This window comes from Rhipicephalus microplus, chromosome 5, assembly GCF_043290135.1.
Source record: "Rhipicephalus microplus isolate Deutch F79 chromosome 5, USDA_Rmic, whole genome shotgun sequence".
Lineage (NCBI taxonomy): Eukaryota > Metazoa > Arthropoda > Arachnida > Ixodida > Ixodidae > Rhipicephalus > Rhipicephalus microplus.
The window spans coordinates 25,616,993-25,633,534 of record NC_134704.1 but is presented as its reverse complement, the minus strand read 5'-3'; the positions used below and the strand labels follow the sequence as shown (position 1 = coordinate 25,633,534).

Sequence of the window (16,542 nt, the reverse complement as noted above, 5' to 3'; positions counted from 1 at the left end):
GGAAGAATGACGGCACATGTAAAGACAAAGTATCGAGATCTAACGCAGGCGCCGTTTCAGTCCTTGCAACCATCTCGAACGTTTCGCGCTATAGTTGACCTAGTTAAGTCATGCGGGATGATCTCTTTGGAAATGGATAAAATTTCGGTAATCGGAGTATCGAACCGTTTTTAAACGAGGCAAGCTTCGCGATGTTCGGCCGTCAACCTCTGAACGTTGTCTGCGTACACGCTTAAAGGTTTCGAACGAACCTGTCACCGTTTCCAAGAAGCTCAGGAGAGCGAAAAGCGCATGCAAGGCCCTCTCAAGCGAGCTTCGAAGCCCCGACCACACATGCGCGTGGAACACGTCAGCGTGCGCTGATGTGTTCCAACGCGCATGTGTGGTCGCGTAGATTTTCTGCGGCGCGCGCAATAATGCAAGCTGTGCATACGCATCGTTGTTGCTTTTATAAGCAAGAGAAATGAAAGTAGTTATTTTCTTCGAGAACTCTACTACCGGTAATTTTGCGATGACTGCTGCATTACGAGAACAGAAAGTGAGGATCAAAGTTCCAATTTTTAAAATTTAACGTCGGAATAACGTCACCCGAATGGCGTCGCGAATTTCGAGTCCTTTCCCATATTTCTACCCTAACGGCTCAATAAAATTTCCCGAAACTTGCCATGATGTCTCTGCTTCCCTTAAAACACAGATCAATTTTTCTTCCACCGATAAGCAAATTACGCAACCTATCAGACGCCGTCGAAATCTGTGACGTCACGTCGAGCTGGTGCGAGAACTTCAAGGTGACGTCGCCATCCGCATTTTTTTTGGGGGGGGGCGTTTACGCTCTCATGAAATCTCCTCGCGGTAACAGTGGTGCTTTAGTAATGTGAAAGTATATTTTACTCGTTAGCGAGAAATCTTTCTCTTCAGTGTCCTTAAATTCTAATTTAATGGCTGCCAGATGATCTAAATGTTGCCACACCTGACTGCCACATACGTATTGTAGCTTCGACTATTCAAGCGTCTCGACGGCATTTAGCAACACGAATTTTTTTTTAATCTATTAAATCAATCGATTTTTTTACGGTCAGCTAAGAAGAGCGCTCTAGATCCTGAAACACACACTGTAAAAAGCCCAGCTACGCAGATCTTTGATAGCTTACGGAGCATTTCAGCCATATCTGAAAGGCCGGCCGATTCTGAGACATCATGCACGTAGCCGATTATACGCGATTCGGTTCTGAAATAACAGGCACCAGTTGGCAGCCAAAGCACTGCCAGACATAGGGCGTTTCTAGTAAGTCCCCAAAAGGTTATGCGGTATAGAAGAGCCAGGGTAGGGTCTAGTTGGGTGTGCATAATGTAAACTTTTGCGCGCTACATGTAAACGGCATTCATGCAGAAAAGAACGACACGGGAAAACACAAGCGCGAAATCTGGCGCGCTTGTGTATTCCCGTGTCGTTCTTTTCTGCATGAATGCCGTTTACATGTAGCGCTCAGACGTTTACCTTATGCTGTAGTGAGTTCATCTTAGTATAATAATGTTTACACACACTTTTAACGGTGATGGCGGCACCTCATTAGAAGGCAAACAAAGAAGAAAAAAAATTAGATCATCTCCCGCTAAAGAGAACCATGTGCAGATGCGAATCAGCGCGCGCTAACGCTTACACTGGCGGTGACGCTGGCGCACATAAAGCGAAAACAAAGACGCCCATGACTGAATTCCGAATGCGCGCCTATACATATACGGAGTGGTCAGTGAACGGTTGTGCAGCGCGAGCAGGAGGAGGAGGAATAAACTTTATTTTGTATGCGGCGTGTTAGTGGGCTCGGCTAGGTGTCGGCTAGAAGGTCTTGCAGTCGTTTTTTAGGGGCGAAGCTCCTTAGGGCGTGGGCTGTGCGTCCCCTGTATGTAGCCACCTCTAGTTTAGTTCTTGCAGTGTTCACTAGATGGCGGTACCGTCCCCTGTATGTAGCCCCACCTCTAGTTTAGTTCTTGCAGTGTTCACTAGATGGCGGTACCGTCTCCTGTATGTAGCCACCTCTCGTTTAGTTCTTGTAGTGTTTACTAGATGGTGGTACTTGTAGCTGATGATGAAAAGATGCAAGATGTTATAAACTAGAAAGCGGTACTTGTAGTTGATGAACGACGCGAGATCTTATAAAATAGGAATGATGTCACATATGGCGCGTGTCATTGGTTGAAGGCAATCGTTCGATTTAGTGCGGCGACGTACGCTAGGGGGAGCGATGTAATAAAATCGAGTGGGCAAAATGTACAGAGGATTCATGGTTTGCCAGGTTTACCTCCGGAGCTTCGCCCACTCATCATCATTCACTTCGTGGATATGGCGGCACTTTTTTTTTTACTAGCAGACGCTGCCTGCATAAATAAGCCTTGCGAGGCGGGAGTGGGGGAGGGAAGCGACATTTTTGAGGGGTGTTTCCTGCACGAATTACTGCTTCTTGGGCCGGCACGAGACGCGAGCATGCGCAGTGGTGGTGTACGGAGGGACAGCGTTACACAGGCTAGCCAAAGAGCTGCTTCGCATCTATCAAATGGGGCAGCTATACGCACCAGTGGTGCGAAAACTGAGAACGCAGCGGAGCTGGCGGCGTTGACATCCTCCTCACCCTTACTGCACCTTCTCACCTCCACTTCTCCTTACACCAAATACTAACATGCATGGTTATGCTTGCTCTCTTTGTGTTTCTCTGACCCTTTCTACTCCTTTGATCCTCTTTCTTTCTCTCTATACTCATCAAAGATACTGCATCCAACACCGGACAAACCGGCGCACATGTTCTGGGAGCGAAGCAGAAAAGGACGGTGAGCGCGCGAGCTGGTTGATGATGATGATAGTTTCTGGTGTTGCTTCTAGGCTTCGCCACACGGCATAACGCAAAGCCTAACAGCAGCTCCACAGTAAACAAATTAATAAAGCAGGCAGAGGCGGGAGCAATTGGCTCAGTCAAAGCACACACACATGTATCAATTCGTCGAGGCGTATTCATTCAACGTAAAACGTCACCTCGACGCTAGGCCGGAAAAGCAGCTTGGCTGCTTTCGTGACACCTGGCTCCCATTAGCAAGGCAGGGCTTGCGAATGACAAATCGGTAGCTGAAGTCTAGCTCATAAAGTTACGTGTATTTGTGAATACAACATGTGCTCGCCGTGCAACACTTCTACGGTGGACCAGTCTAGTATTCATAGTTGAATAGCCTGAACTAACTATAAATTTATGCGCTGCAAAACATAAATTACTGTCACTGCACACATGCTGGTGCTGTGACGAACGCAGCACCTCGTCATCAGTTCACTATCTGGATGTGCGATTAACAAGAAAACACGAGTAAAAAAGCGCCAAGTCATCACAACGATCGAGAGAGATCGCGCGTAGAACCCGCGTGAAAGCAAGATGACATCGTTTCCGTGCTCGAAAATTACCTGAAATGACGAAACGGGAGGCAATGAGTTCACTCACCTCCAGTTTCTCGTTGGTTTCGAACACAGTCTGCGCCTTGTGACACAGCTGGGCGAAAGCGCTGCTGAGGGCGGACATTCGCCTCCTGGCTTCGTAGGTAATGTCGCATTGCTCTTCGTCAACCTCTCCCAAAAGAATGTCCAAGTCCAGGTAGGCCCTGTCAAACTCTTTCTCCAGGAGTTCAAGCCATTTCATGGCCACGGCGGACGTAGCCATGATGAATGGACGTCAACAGCGACAGACGTTCGGTTTCAGCAGCGACGTTCGATTTGGGAGGCAACCGAACACGAAGGAAAGGGCATGCAAGTTTCACTCGGCGCGCGCCATCAGGGCCTGTGCCTGGGTGGATTTTCGGTGTCCCTCGCACGTGTCATGGAAACATAAACGCGAAACATACCCGCCGAGGGTGAACCGGTGGAGTGCCACGGAAAAGAAAATTCCGAAGCTAGAACGCGAGCTCCGCTTCCCCTCTCTGCACGCGAGCGAAACGGAACATGCAACGAACTCGGCTTGGATTGATTCCGAACTAACGTTCATTTCAGTCAATCATCGCAAAGAAACGCACTTGCATAACGCATAATAAGTCTAATAAACTAGTGACAGTGCTGCAATATATGACGAAGAGACTCCCACTTAAGAGGTGAATTCTAATTACCAAAATAATCGAGGCGCACGTAAATGGCCATTCTGAAAACGAAACCGAACACATACTGAACGATATGGCGGCGTCATGGCATGGTTTGGCGTGCTTGTGTCGTTGTTTTCAACATTTAAACTAATTGCGTACGTTATACCCTGGCGTCGCATGCTCCAATAATGCCAGGTAATGTCGCTTCAACTCATTATCAATCTAGTACTCAGGATTCATTAAAATGGCTAAGAAGGGACGCAATCACAGAAAAAAGGCGAGACGGAGAGCTGACCAGGTTTCGTGCACCGAAGATGCGAGCGTGGATCTTTTGAAGTGGATGACCGCAAAAGGCTTCCGACTGCACACGCAGTTGTATGTCAAAGAATTCCGCGGTAAGACTTCATGCAGGGAGTTATCCGTAATGAGTTAATCCTTGTAAGCAGTGACATACCGATGACTCTGCGTCACTACATGAGGTTTCAAAGAAGATTGAGCTGGGCAACAGCAACCTTACCTTTAAGATTGTAATCACACTTTCGCGCTGTCAGTTTGGTGCAGCTTTTAGTTGGCTACTTGAAAGACTATAGGACTATAGTATGTCTATATCTGATGATAAACAATGCAGAACCCAAAAGTCGTAGCATTGAGATGTTTGTGCGAGATGGATACTTCTGTTTACTTGGGTATTTCCTGTGTACTTGCAGAAACCGGCAGAGGGCTGGCAACGCAACAGATGCTGTCTGCTGGCGATACTTTTTTAAGATTGCCTACTTGCCTCCTGATTACCACTGGGACAGCTTTGACAAGCAGCTTGCATGATTTTGTTATCAGGTTGGTAATGTTCTGCCTAATTTCGCTTCTCCTAGACAAGCGTGACTCTTCTGACTGCTTTGTTTCAGTTGTGACACGTGCACAACGATTCCGTCTTTTTTACAGGAATCACAGGAAACTCACACCTATTGAAGTGTTGACACTCTTTCTTATGAATGAAAAGCTCCGAGGACATGACTCAGAATGGCGTTACTTCATCAATAGCTTGCCGACAACATACACGACACCTGTGTACCTTGGAAGCAAACTTCTTGCCAAACTGCCATGCAGCGTTTTTCGCAAAGCACAGACTCAAGTGTCCAAGATTCGAGGCACCTTTTTAAAGTTGCGGGCTTTGCTAAAGGAAAACGAAAATGTCGACTCGCTGTTTGCTAGCCTTTCAGAGAACTTTACGTGGTGTCTGTTTGTTTGGGCTTGGTCCGCTGTCAACACGCGATGCATTTTTAGTGAACACAAAACTGGAAATTTCCTTTGGGACAATGACAAGTGTGCCCTAGCTCCACTTTTGGACTGTTTGAACCATCATTGGAAGGCCAGCGTAAGTCATGCTGAATGTGACCATCCATTTTTCAAAAAGATATCATATAATGATTGCTGCTTATGAGTTGCTTTTCCCAGCTGTACAGCGCAAATGCTACCATCTTGGCAATTTATATGTCATTGTTAATGACAGTATTCAGATATCCAGCAACATCACCATATGAAAAACTAGCAAAGGCAAATGTGAATGCTGCACATGTTCAGTGTTCCCTTTGCATGCTCCTGTAAAAGATAAGTTGTTGCCAGATTAATTTATCAGGTGTTACGGTACTATCGTTTGCAGTTTCAAAAATGCTTCGATTTAAATGGATCTTAATTATGGCTTACATTTTCTTTTGTGCTTTCACTTCTTTTGTTCACTCGTAGGTGCAAACTGCAGTTGTGGGATCATATTTTGAAATTGTAACAAAGAACAACTACCAGCCAAATGAGCAAGTTTTCATTAGTTATGGCTCACACGACAACAGGAAACTGTTACTGGAGTACGGCTTTGTGCTTGCCAACAACCCAAATGATCTGGTCATTATTACAAGAGGTGAGAAAATTTCACAAAGGGCTGTATTTACAGCTTCAATGCCTTTTTTTGAGGTTATAAACAGTTGCATCACCGCCGGAACCATTTAGTACTTGCAATGAAAAATACTTGCATTCACTGTCGATGTCAATATTGCTTTTGCAGAGCACCTGTTAAAGTTGCACTCATGGACGACACTACCGATTCCTAATTTTTCCTCAAAACTTTCTTTCCTGGAAGAAAGAAATATTTTGAGGTATTTACTTCTTTCATTTTTGTAGTTGCTAGTGCAAAAACATTCCATTCCAATTGTCAGCATTACATTGCCTGCATTACAGCGAGTCTTGCGGCTTTACCATGGAAGGAATGACATGGAATGGTAAAATTGCCGTGAAAGTACTGTCTCACCCTGAGGCATCGAGGTGAGCCACACTTGTACATTGAAACAACCCGGATTTCCCGTTATCAGTTGTCCTTGTGAAATGTGAAACCAAAGTGGTCTGCAACTTTACGGTGTGCTGTCGCACCTGCTAATCTTTTCCAGATCGGCGTGGAACAGTTTGCTCTTTCTATATGGTGAAGACGAACTCGATGAACAGGAGTGTCAGTTGGTGCTTACTTTAGTGGAAGCCATGTTATGCGACTACGATGCTCCTCTACCTGAAGGCAAAGACTTGTGCTCACAGACAGTGGCTACATTTATCAAGGAAGAGACAAGTATTCTCACGAAGCAGATTGAACGCTACACGATATAAATGCGTTCCCACAACTGGATTGTTTTTGGCAAGTGGTACTGCGCAACACGCTTTTTGTGGCGATTATAGAACAGGGCAACTGACTGCAATGATCTTCGTCTGCTACATCATGCGCGCAATGTTCGCACATGCCCCACCAGCATACCGTTCTCCAAGACTATCGTGAGCATTCAAATTGCCATTTGTGCACATTTGTTGCATCACTACTGCTGTTATTGCCATCAGTGACATTCCACTGTGCCACTTCACTGCTGTGTCATCTACGACTGGGATTCATAGACTTCGCAAATTCATATTTGTTCATAGAAATAGCTGACTCGCCTATATACGACCACAGCACAAACCTTCTCTGCTGATGTAGCCGCCTCAACCGTTAGTGTCGAGATTTTCAGAGCGTGACCAGCCGACAGGATAACGTAAAATGTCCCTAGAGCTTGACCTCATTCACCAATCTAGAAAACTCGGACTGCCCTAACGACTTTCTAACGTCAATGCACCTGAAAGGACTCTGACAGACACCCAGTTTCTTTACACTGGTGTACATAACTCGCTCTTGTGTCTTTTTTTCTTCATTTGCTATTTTACCTTATTTTCCTGTGAAGCTTTGCCAACTGGACTTCAATCTGGTCAACCTCCCTGCCTTTCCTTGTATCTCTATCCCATGCGTAAGTGTTGCAACTGCTGAACTTAAATAGCAACGTATTATCTGAAAGTAGCTACCTCTTGTGGTCACTGCTGAATGTACACTACTCAATTGTAATGTAAAAATAAACATAAGCTCTGCCCACAAAACCACCGCGTACTTGTCCATTACCTCTTTAAGAAAGTCATAGCATCTGGTTCTCTCTCTCACGAAGAACAAGTGCTTTCTATTCACTATTAAGCATATTGGATTGTGAAAATTTGTCTTTTCCGACTCAAATATTATCTTGGACGATTAGTCATGTAAGAATTTTTGATAAAGTTTGTCAGAACGTTCAACTTTCCTATCTAAACTTAACAACACAACCATGTCTCTGTATGGAAAAAAAGTTGAATACATTAATCACTTACAAATGCCTGATGCCACTAAAATGAACAAATGCACTTATCTGAGACATGACTGCATTTTTTCGCTTGGGAAGGCGATAGATGCTGGTGGAGTTTATACTTATTTTTAGGTTGTACTCAACTATGGATACGCGGCACAACAAGAAATTGTAAATGTACAAGCAGTGCAGCTATGCTTCTTTGTAGCACAGTGGAAACATGGGACCTTTCGTGACTAAGTTGCTGAATGGTAGAAGAGAGTGAAATATACATGTATGATTTGAGGAGGAACCACTGACACTTGGTTTCCTGTCTTGTCATGACATCAACATCACTTGCATCCTGCTGTGCAATATTCTGCTTTTATTGACAACCCTTAGCCAATTTTAATAGGTACCCTATCCACCTTTCACTGTTTATATACAACAAACGAGTTGCATTGTTTATACCATTATTTTTAAATAAACAGCTGGTACCCTATTCACCTTTCACTGTTTATATACAGCAAACGAGTTCCACTGTTTATACCATTATTTTTAAATAAACACTGTACGATTTTTTTTTTCTTTATCAGCATTAGGTCCGAGAACTATGGTTACCAGTGCGAGTGACTTAGGCTGTCTTTCTGATGTGTTCCAGATTATGGCTCATCTGTCTATGAATGAATACACCGAGAAGAAACAATCTTCTTATTCTTCTTTATTTGGGCACATCTTGCAGTGCACAGAGGACCAATTATGAAGTAACCGCTTACTTTACCCTATGACTTGTTAGCCAACAGAGAAAGCATGCAACTCTGATTTTGCAGCAACAAAAATAGTATCGTACTCGTGGATGGAATGTTTAAAAGAAACAACTTCATTTTGGTTCTAATTTTACACTTGTATCAAAAGTTAAGAGTGCAAGATGAGTGCTTGGGTTGCAACTTAAATTAGAAAACAAATGCACAAAAGCAGCGGAATAGAATTGGTGAATTTAAAACACAAATATTACCCAGTGACTATCAAAAGCATATTTGATATTCTGGCTTTGAATTCTTGTGCAAAAACTAATACAGACAGGGAAATTTAATGAACCTAAAGTATCGTGTTCACAGCTTCAGCTTAAATGAACTACGGCTTGGCATTCTTTTAATCCAGACTACTTAACAGCACTTCCTGACCAATAACTGACAAGCAAAACAAATGCACATATGCAGGAAATCCTTGCGGGTAAGCTTAGCTTATAGTGTTTACGACGAGAAAATGAATCTGCACAATTCTTCCATATGAGCCCACGTGAGTCTTGAAAACTTCGTTTCCATCAGTCAAAATTAAAGAGGTCCCATCAGTGTGCCCGTTCTAGAGGTATGCATAATTAAGGTCCTGAGTAATAAAAATGTACTCAATAACAAATGATCGTACCTAGTGGAAATAAGGCATGCAGAGTAAGAGCCGAGTAATATTAACAATATTTGTTGAGGCAGTATTTATGAAGGCCACTAGTGAATAAATCTCTTAGGCTGTGCTGGTTAAGTTACATGACTGCCTTAACAAACGAGTATAAAGGTTGCTCTTTTCTCTCTGACATTTTGAGCACCTTCATACTCAAAATTTGTTGCAGAGTGAACTATAGTCGTCTTCATTGAAAGTCTTTCAAGTATTTTTTTTTTTTTTTGTGTGAACACTGGCTACATCACTACAGTTTTTGTGTAACAGCGCTTTGTACATGCCATCTTTACAGATTAAATTTGGAAATAAAGTACTAGTGTAAATGCAAACAATTAACCTTCTAAATAATTATGCTTCATCTGATGCTTTACTGTATGAAGTGGCAGATTTTTTTGTTTATCTAAGCAGGAGAGGGGCTATTATATTGAATTATATTAGTTAGAACGCAAATGTTAGTGTTCAGTGCATAGTCTGCTTACTTGCTTAGAACTGCTCTCCTTTTCAAGTGTTAGGATGCTTTAAAGAAGTCTTTTGAAATGCCACTTGGAAATCAGCATGAAAGAGTAATATACGAAAAAAATGTTGAAGGCTACTGTCATTGCTTGGGCAATGAGATTCCTCTTTGACCTCTGTTCTGATCGGAGTATTCAAGAGGACATGACCAAGCAAAGTGGTATGTCTAAGGCACACAGGGGTGAATATCACAGTAAGTTCTGGTAGAATGCATTGCTATGAGATTACCATTAACAATTTGTACCGTTCTGAGCCGACGAACAGGTGAATAAAAGAGGATCAGTACAGCAAAAGTGCCACTCAGGCGGTATAAAAATGGAAGTTGTCCTACAACAACCTGTCGGGGAGCGCCACGGATATGGTCTTTGTTTTGACACCGTGGTGTTCCAGGAATGGTAAGTAGCCTGCGACCACCTCCTTGGGAGCTTCGAGGTGCACGTAATGACCAACGTGTTCTTGGAGAATGTGAATTCTAGAGCCGGAAACCAGTTTCCTACAAGCGGAAAACACGAAAATAACTTTTATGAGGTCGCAACGTTGAAACCCGTGTTTCAGAGAATCTTGTAGGAATAACTCGCATCCCTTCAGCTTATCATTACTACATTCTCTGGAACGTGCCAGTGGAAAAGGTCAGAAAGTGACTGTGTTGGTTTCAAGGGCTCTATCATACACAAGTGCACAGTCTTCTCTCAACTGAGGTAGGAGACAGAATTACTTATCATTATGGTAACAATGCAAAGTATTCCTATGTGGAACAGAAGGTAGTTCCAGCGCCTCATTTTCTTTCTTTTCTTCATATTTTTTTCTTATGAATGCCCCAACTTATATGTGCTAGCTATAGCTTCAAGTATACGTCCAATCTGTTAAGCCATGAACAAGCCCTACTTGAATTTACAGCTGTTTGTGGACATTCTTTTTTCAGTAAAAAATGCTTTCAAAATATGAAGTGATAAATAGGCAAAGCATGATGGGGGGGGGGGGGGGGGTTAGAAAGAATTACCTGTAGTGATCCTGAAATGGTGGCTTGTTGACAGGATCAGCTGGGCCGTATATCATAAGGACTTCAAGATGAAAGGTAAAAATAAAGGAGCTCTTGAGATGGGTGCTTTATCAATACTCATACTGCTGTATCTATAGTTAGTGCAATTGATTACCTCTGGGGGCGGCTTTCTGCAGTGCTCTGACCCACCTCTCTTCATTTTCGAACCTTTCATCAATGTAAGAAAGAAGCCTAAACAAAAAGAACAAATTGCTTATGCATAATGTGAAACTTTGAGAGCCAGGTCTTGGACCACTTGTGTCAAAAAGAATTGGCATTGACCACATAAAAATCATCATCATCATCAGCCTGACTAGGTCCACTGCAGGACAAAGGCCTCTCCCATGTTCCGCCAGTTAACCCGGTCCTGTGCTTGCTGCTGCCAATTTATACCTGCAAACTTCTTAATCTCATCTGCCCACCTAAGCTTCTGTCTCCCCCTAACCTGCTTCCCTTCTCTGGGAATCCAGTTTGTTACCCTTAATGACCAGCGGTTATCCTGTCTACGTGCTACATGCGCGGCCCAAGTCCATTTCTTCTTCTTTATTTCAACTATGATATGCTTAACCCTCGTTTGTCCCCTAATCCACTCTGCTCTCTTCTTGCCTCTTAAGGTTACACCTACCATTTTTCTTTCCATTGCTTGCAGCGTCCTCAATTTAAGCTGAACCCTCTTTGTAAGTCTCCAGGTTTCTGCTCCGTAGCTAAGTACCGGCAAGATACAGCTGTTATATACCTTCCTTTTGAGGGATAGTGGCAATCTACCTGTCATAATTTGAGAGTGCTTGCCGAATGTGCTCCACCCTTTTCTTATTCTTCTAGTTACTTCAATCTCATGGTTCGGCTCTGCGGTTATTACCTGCCCTAAGTAGACATAGTCTTTTACAACTTGAAGTGCACTATTACCTATCTCGAAGCACTGCTCTTTTCCGAGGTGGTTGTACATTACTTTCGTTTTCTGCAGATTAATTTTAAGACCCACATTTCTACTCTCCTTGTCTAACTCCGTAATCATGAGTTGCAATTCGTCCCCTAGCTGAGTTACTCAGCAATGCAATGTCATCGGCGAAGCGCAGGTTACTAAGGTACTCTCCATTAACTCTTATCCCTAACTGTTCCCATTCTACGCTTGTGAAAACCTCCTGTAAGCACGCGGTAAATAGCATTGGGGAGATTGTGTCCCCCTGCCTTACACCCTTCTTGATTGGTATTCTGTTGCTTTCTTTATGAAGCACTATGGTAGCAATTGATCCCCTGTAGATTTCTTCCAGAATGTTTATATATACTTCATCTACGCCCTGATTCCGCAGTGTCTGCATGACGGCTGATATTTCTACTGAATCAAACGCCTTCTCGTAATCTATGAAGGCTATGTATAGTGGTTGGTTATATTCTGAGCATTTCTCTATCACCTGATTGACAGTATGAATGTGGTCAATTGTTGAGTAGCCTGTTCGAAATCCTGCTTGTTCCTTTGGTTGATTGAATTCTAATGTTTTTTTTTACTCTGTTAACAATTACCTTTGTAAATAGCTTGTACACTACAGAGAACAAGCTGATCGGCCTGTAATTCTTCAAGTCCTTGTCATCTCCTTTCTTATGTATTAAGATAAAAATACTCAAGTTTAAAATGAAGAACAATGAATATGGCAGTTCACATACAAGAACATGTTGAATATAGAGAACATTCGTTATAATCAGCAAATCACTGACATACTCAGAAACAGGATACATGCCGGTGGTTAGTACCCTCTGTATCCAATTTCTTCCACTGCAATGACTAACCTCAGAGGTAATTTCTTACCACTCTTGGGCGATCGCTTGCTTCGGCATTCTCAAACACCACTTATAATCACCATCAATGTCAACAAGTGCATGCAACAAGCCTTCATTATGTATAACTGAGCAGCCATCAGTTATCGAAAATTCCAGATAGCACCCATTTAGAGGACAGCTTGTAGGTAAAAAGTACTGCTTAAAGTACAACCTCTAATTCTCGTTAAAGGGTAAAATTTAACTGCTTCATACACATAGTTTCCGTCTTCTTAAGTTTCTTATCATAAACTTGAAGTAAAACTAGTTCTGCAGGTATTACTTACAAGCCAAACACCCGGTAGCCGTCTTTCACCCTAGCTAAATGCCAGTAATTGTGAATGTCCGTAGCTGTCGGTTTTGTGTTGGGACCAAACACATCAGCCAACCTATTGAAAGAAAGTCAATACAATAATGTTTTGACAGTCCATACACTTGTAGCTTCTACAACAGTGAAACTTTGAGACTCCAGAAATGTACAAAAAACGAAGCTTACGCCATCCTGAATACCAGGTGGTTCATGAACCTTGAAGCCACAACACCAATCACTGGCATCCTCAAGATCTGCAAGACACTGCAGATGCTGAGAGAAGTCGGTTATCATAACATTTTAAGACTATACCTTTTGGGACCATCTTGGGTGATGATGCTGGGGCAAAACGCCTAAGCAAGGAAATAAAGGACGCTGTCACACAACATCCAAGTCCCCACAGTTCATGCATTTGAAAAAACTTAAAAAAGGCGAAAGTACAAAAAACATACCACCATTCATCATACACAAAGTTGCAATTTCGAATGGAAGGACACCTTCCCTGGAAAGAAACAGTACGTATCGTGATAACTCAAGACAGATGCAGAGATATACTATATATACTAGATATATAGTAACACTTAGCTGAAGGCACCATCTTCACTTCTGGTACATTAAATAGAGAAAAGCACGAATATCTTAAAAGTGAATCATATTCATGGTTCAACATCGAGCATATTTAACCTTAGGTGTATCAGCAGGCGATAGCGTTTGCACCGAGCATGTCTGTCTAGCATGCAACTTACTTAGGTCAGCGGTTCACTTATGAATGGCTAATACACCAAATGACCTATGTACATGATGTTGTTTATTCAATAGGCTGCATAAGAACAGTGCAGCTTGTAGATATTACTGCCACCTTCCACAGGATGAAAAAATGAATATTGCACATGAGTACAATCACAGCAGCACACCTGATAACAATACATCATACTGAAACTAGCCCAAACATTTATGTTACTAACAGTTATCAACCAGGTGGAAGGTTTACTAACCAGAGTAATATAAAGCAGCAACCTAAATGTGTAGAAAAGCTAGAACTGCAGGGCTTGAAATAAGGAGAGAAATGGAAAGAAATATCCCAAGGATTATGATAATAAATTTTGAAGTTTCAAAGAATGTCTGTACTTGCGCAAAACACAGTGCAATGGTTACTGGTAGCACTTTGCAAGACACAGTACAATAGTTACGGGTATCACTTTGCAAAACTTGACAATCAAAAGTGAATCTTACTGCTGCCTGGCAAGAAGTTCCTGAGCCACTGTATCTCCTATATCATGTGCTAGCACATGCACCTTGTTCAAGCCCAACCTCTTGACAAGGGCTTCTGTAATGTTGGCTTGTTCAAAGATGGAGTAAGTGTGAAACCTCTGAAATCATTAATAAAACATTTTGCAGCAGCTGCACATAACAAAAATGAACACTACTATAATTTTTACTCGTGAATAATTTGCTTTACTAGCAAAACAGTATTGCCAGCTATAGCAGTATGTTTTACATTTGTATCCACAATGACGGAGTGGTTAACACTAGATTTCTCTTTGGTAACCACTAGTGCTAAATTATGGCTCTATAATATACTGGTCCCATGGTACATGAAAATTATGCTATAAGAGCTGCTTTTGTCAGAAACATACCAAAGTCACATTCCTTCAAATTTCCTGATGTAGTGGAACAAAGTGCAGGTATACTGGTCCACTTGTACATTAAGATTACGCTACAGGAGCCACTAGTTTCATAAAATCTCTTGCTCACATGTTGAAAATTAATGATAAGCAAATTTTGAAAATTACACAGCAACTGGAACTTTGAGGCAAAGAAGTAGCCTTTCTGTTAATTTTTCTTTACACATAAAAGCATAGGTAGGCAAGCATAATTTAATTGCTGCAGTGTGTACAAGTACACGCATGAACAAGCTGTAAGGTCGTCAGCATACACTACAATGCACATTTGAAAACAACTATGGCTGTCTTGAATGCTGAGCGTTGTGTTTCCCATGTGTTTTGCGATAAACCTGGTGTGAAGATTTTGGTACTGCTTGAACAAATTAAGACTGAAATTAACCCCAGGTGAGTGTTGCTACTTCAAAATGAATGATTATCACAATTATTTCAATACTGTTCTTCCACTGCACTCATAATTATAGTAAATTGCAGTAAAATATAAGTAATGCTAGGATATTCTCATATCTTACTGCGGAATAAAGCAGATTAAGCATTAATTACAGACACGGCATTCAGTGAGGAATGTGTTGAGTGTGACATAGTTATGATGTAGCTTTATGTATGAATAGCAAGGTAGTCGCACAAAAAGCCCTTTCCGTATAGTTGATAGGTTCAGCGTACACAGCACAGAACGGCAAACTTTTCAACTAGCTTTTAGGGATTTGTCGCAGATGTATTCTTCGGTTCACGTAACTATTCATAGATGAGAATATATACTTGCCGGCTTATCGCTGTAGCCCAGTCCCAGAAAATCAAACAGCACAATCCTGCCAAATATTTTTCGCAGTGATGGCAGGACCAAGTAATAGTCGAAGCTAGAAGTTGGAAAGCCATGGAGACAGAGTAAAATGTCCTTGTTTTCTGCAGTGCCCTTGACATCTGTAAGGAGACAAGTTGCAGAAGCTCACAATTAAGAAATAAAGAAAAGGCTGTAGACAGCACACAAGCGAGATTCACCTGTCGCACTTGCGTACAGACAAAATATAAGTATAAATAGGAGGTCTTGCGCACGAGAAGACAGTTGTTTACGATAAAGGTTACAGTAGTCCCAGAATGCCGGCTGCCAGCACGATACTCTCTCTCACTCTTTCTCTCTCTCTATATATATATATCTATAATTCCAAAGTGTGAGCAAGCAAAATGTGCGTACTCATTTTGCTCTGCGCTCTTCGCGACAATTAAGAAATAATTAGTGAGCTGCTGGAGTTCATTGTGGTTACGCATGTCACACGGTGCATTTCCGATCGGAATCAAAATTTCCCATCGTAACTCACGCATTTTGCGCAAACTGCGGCGAGGAGGCAATCTCCAACGATAAAAGTGGACGACACCGGTATAACACACTTCAACAAGCTCAATTAAATGAATCCGGTGGGTGGGGTTGTCGGTTCATGGACCCTGTAAAAAGGGTGGTGCGAACTGAACTACAACGGTCTCCGCGCTTTCGCGAGACAACATAACAACGAAACTTGCCTTTAAAAAATATGTCATAGTCTTGGAACTTGAAGTACGAACCACCGTCTTCCTTTTCCCACTGGTAAAGTAGGGGCGATTTCGGCGGAGCAGGATAAGTGTGAAAAATTGCAAAAGCCGCAGCGAAGGCAGCGATTACAATGCTGACAAGTGTGTTCATAGTAAAGCGGGCAGTGCTAAGTTCATCAGCTACAAGAACTAGGCCACAGAACGCCTAAACATAACTCCAAAACAAACTGTCGCGGGAACGGCGCCGACGGCGCACTGAGTTGTTCAAGATCGCAAGATGCGCCAAGTTTTCTCGTCCACTTGAATGTTTCGCGGATAGATGAACTTCTAAGAAATGCCGACAGGCGGCCAGTCACACTAAGGCGAAACCGAAATCGAAATTGTCATTTAATGGTGCGATGGTTATTTAGAGCTTCAAGTTGAGCAAACGGCCTCTCGTCGTCGCAACAACTC

The 16,542-nt window shown here is 42.5% G+C and overlaps 3 protein-coding genes across 6 annotated transcripts in view; 1 reads left to right on the top strand and 2 right to left on the bottom strand.

Annotated features, from left to right (window-relative positions):
• LOC119174856 (Golgi-associated PDZ and coiled-coil motif-containing protein) overlaps positions 1-3,980 on the bottom strand; it is a 33,180-nt gene extending 29,200 nt beyond the window's left edge. The window contains exons 1-2 of the mRNA XM_075895036.1: positions 3,877-3,980; positions 3,480-3,818 (exon numbers count right to left, since the gene is read on the bottom strand). Coding sequence (XP_075751151.1) covers positions 3,480-3,695 — 216 coding nt within the window. The 5' untranslated portion in view covers positions 3,696-3,818; positions 3,877-3,980. The remainder of the gene's footprint in view (positions 1-3,479; positions 3,819-3,876) is intronic.
• On the top strand, positions 3,493-6,769 carry LOC119174857 (SET domain-containing protein 4). Of its 4 annotated transcripts, XM_075895037.1 has the most exons (8): positions 4,203-4,302; positions 4,378-4,502; positions 4,815-4,941; positions 5,047-5,479; positions 5,848-6,016; positions 6,161-6,251; positions 6,334-6,417; positions 6,540-6,769. In XM_075895037.1, the coding sequence occupies exons 2-8, from the start codon at positions 4,448-4,450 to the stop codon at positions 6,748-6,750; spliced, it is 1,170 nt and encodes a 389-aa protein (XP_075751152.1). In that variant the 5' UTR covers positions 4,203-4,302; positions 4,378-4,447; the 3' UTR covers positions 6,751-6,769. The 4 variants fall into 4 exon arrangements, with proteins under 4 accessions (XP_037281862.2, XP_075751152.1, XP_037281861.2 ...); XM_037425965.2 differs by lacking the exons at positions 4,203-4,302; positions 4,378-4,502 and adding an exon at positions 3,493-3,629; XM_037425964.2 differs by having other exon boundaries at positions 4,215-4,502.
• A 2,637-nt stretch (positions 6,770-9,406) lies between these two features.
• On the bottom strand, positions 9,407-16,404 carry LOC119174858 (mesoderm-specific transcript protein). The gene is made up of 10 exons (XM_075895039.1): positions 16,081-16,404; positions 15,329-15,486; positions 14,117-14,253; positions 13,336-13,385; positions 13,196-13,236; positions 13,070-13,137; positions 12,861-12,962; positions 10,877-10,953; positions 10,723-10,783; positions 9,407-10,215 (listed from the first exon to the last, which is right to left on the bottom strand). Exons 1-10 carry the CDS (start codon positions 16,238-16,240, stop codon positions 10,050-10,052), a joined length of 1,020 nt encoding a protein of 339 aa, XP_075751154.1. The 5' UTR covers positions 16,241-16,404; the 3' UTR covers positions 9,407-10,049.
• Positions 16,405-16,542: the final 138 nt, after the last annotated feature.

Coding starts and splice junctions, on each gene's coding strand:
- LOC119174858 (XM_075895039.1), bottom strand. CDS start 16,240: ATGAACACACTTGTCAGCATTGTAATCGCTGCCTTCGCTGCGGCTTTT. Junction 13,386..14,116: donor GAACTTCTTGCCAGGCAGCA/GTAAGATTCACT, acceptor GTTTCTTTCCAG/GGAAGGTGTCCTTCCATTCG. Junction 10,216..10,722: donor CCATTTCAGGATCACTACAG/GTAATTCTTTCT, acceptor TTCCGCTTGTAG/GAAACTGGTTTCCGGCTCTA.
- LOC119174857 (XM_037425964.2), top strand. CDS start 4,352: ATGGCTAAGAAGGGACGCAATCACAGAAAAAAGGCGAGACGGAGAGCT. Junction 6,017..6,160: donor TCTGGTCATTATTACAAGAG/GTGAGAAAATTT, acceptor TTGCTTTTGCAG/AGCACCTGTTAAAGTTGCAC. Junction 6,252..6,333: donor GAAGAAAGAAATATTTTGAG/GTATTTACTTCT, acceptor CCTGCATTACAG/CGAGTCTTGCGGCTTTACCA.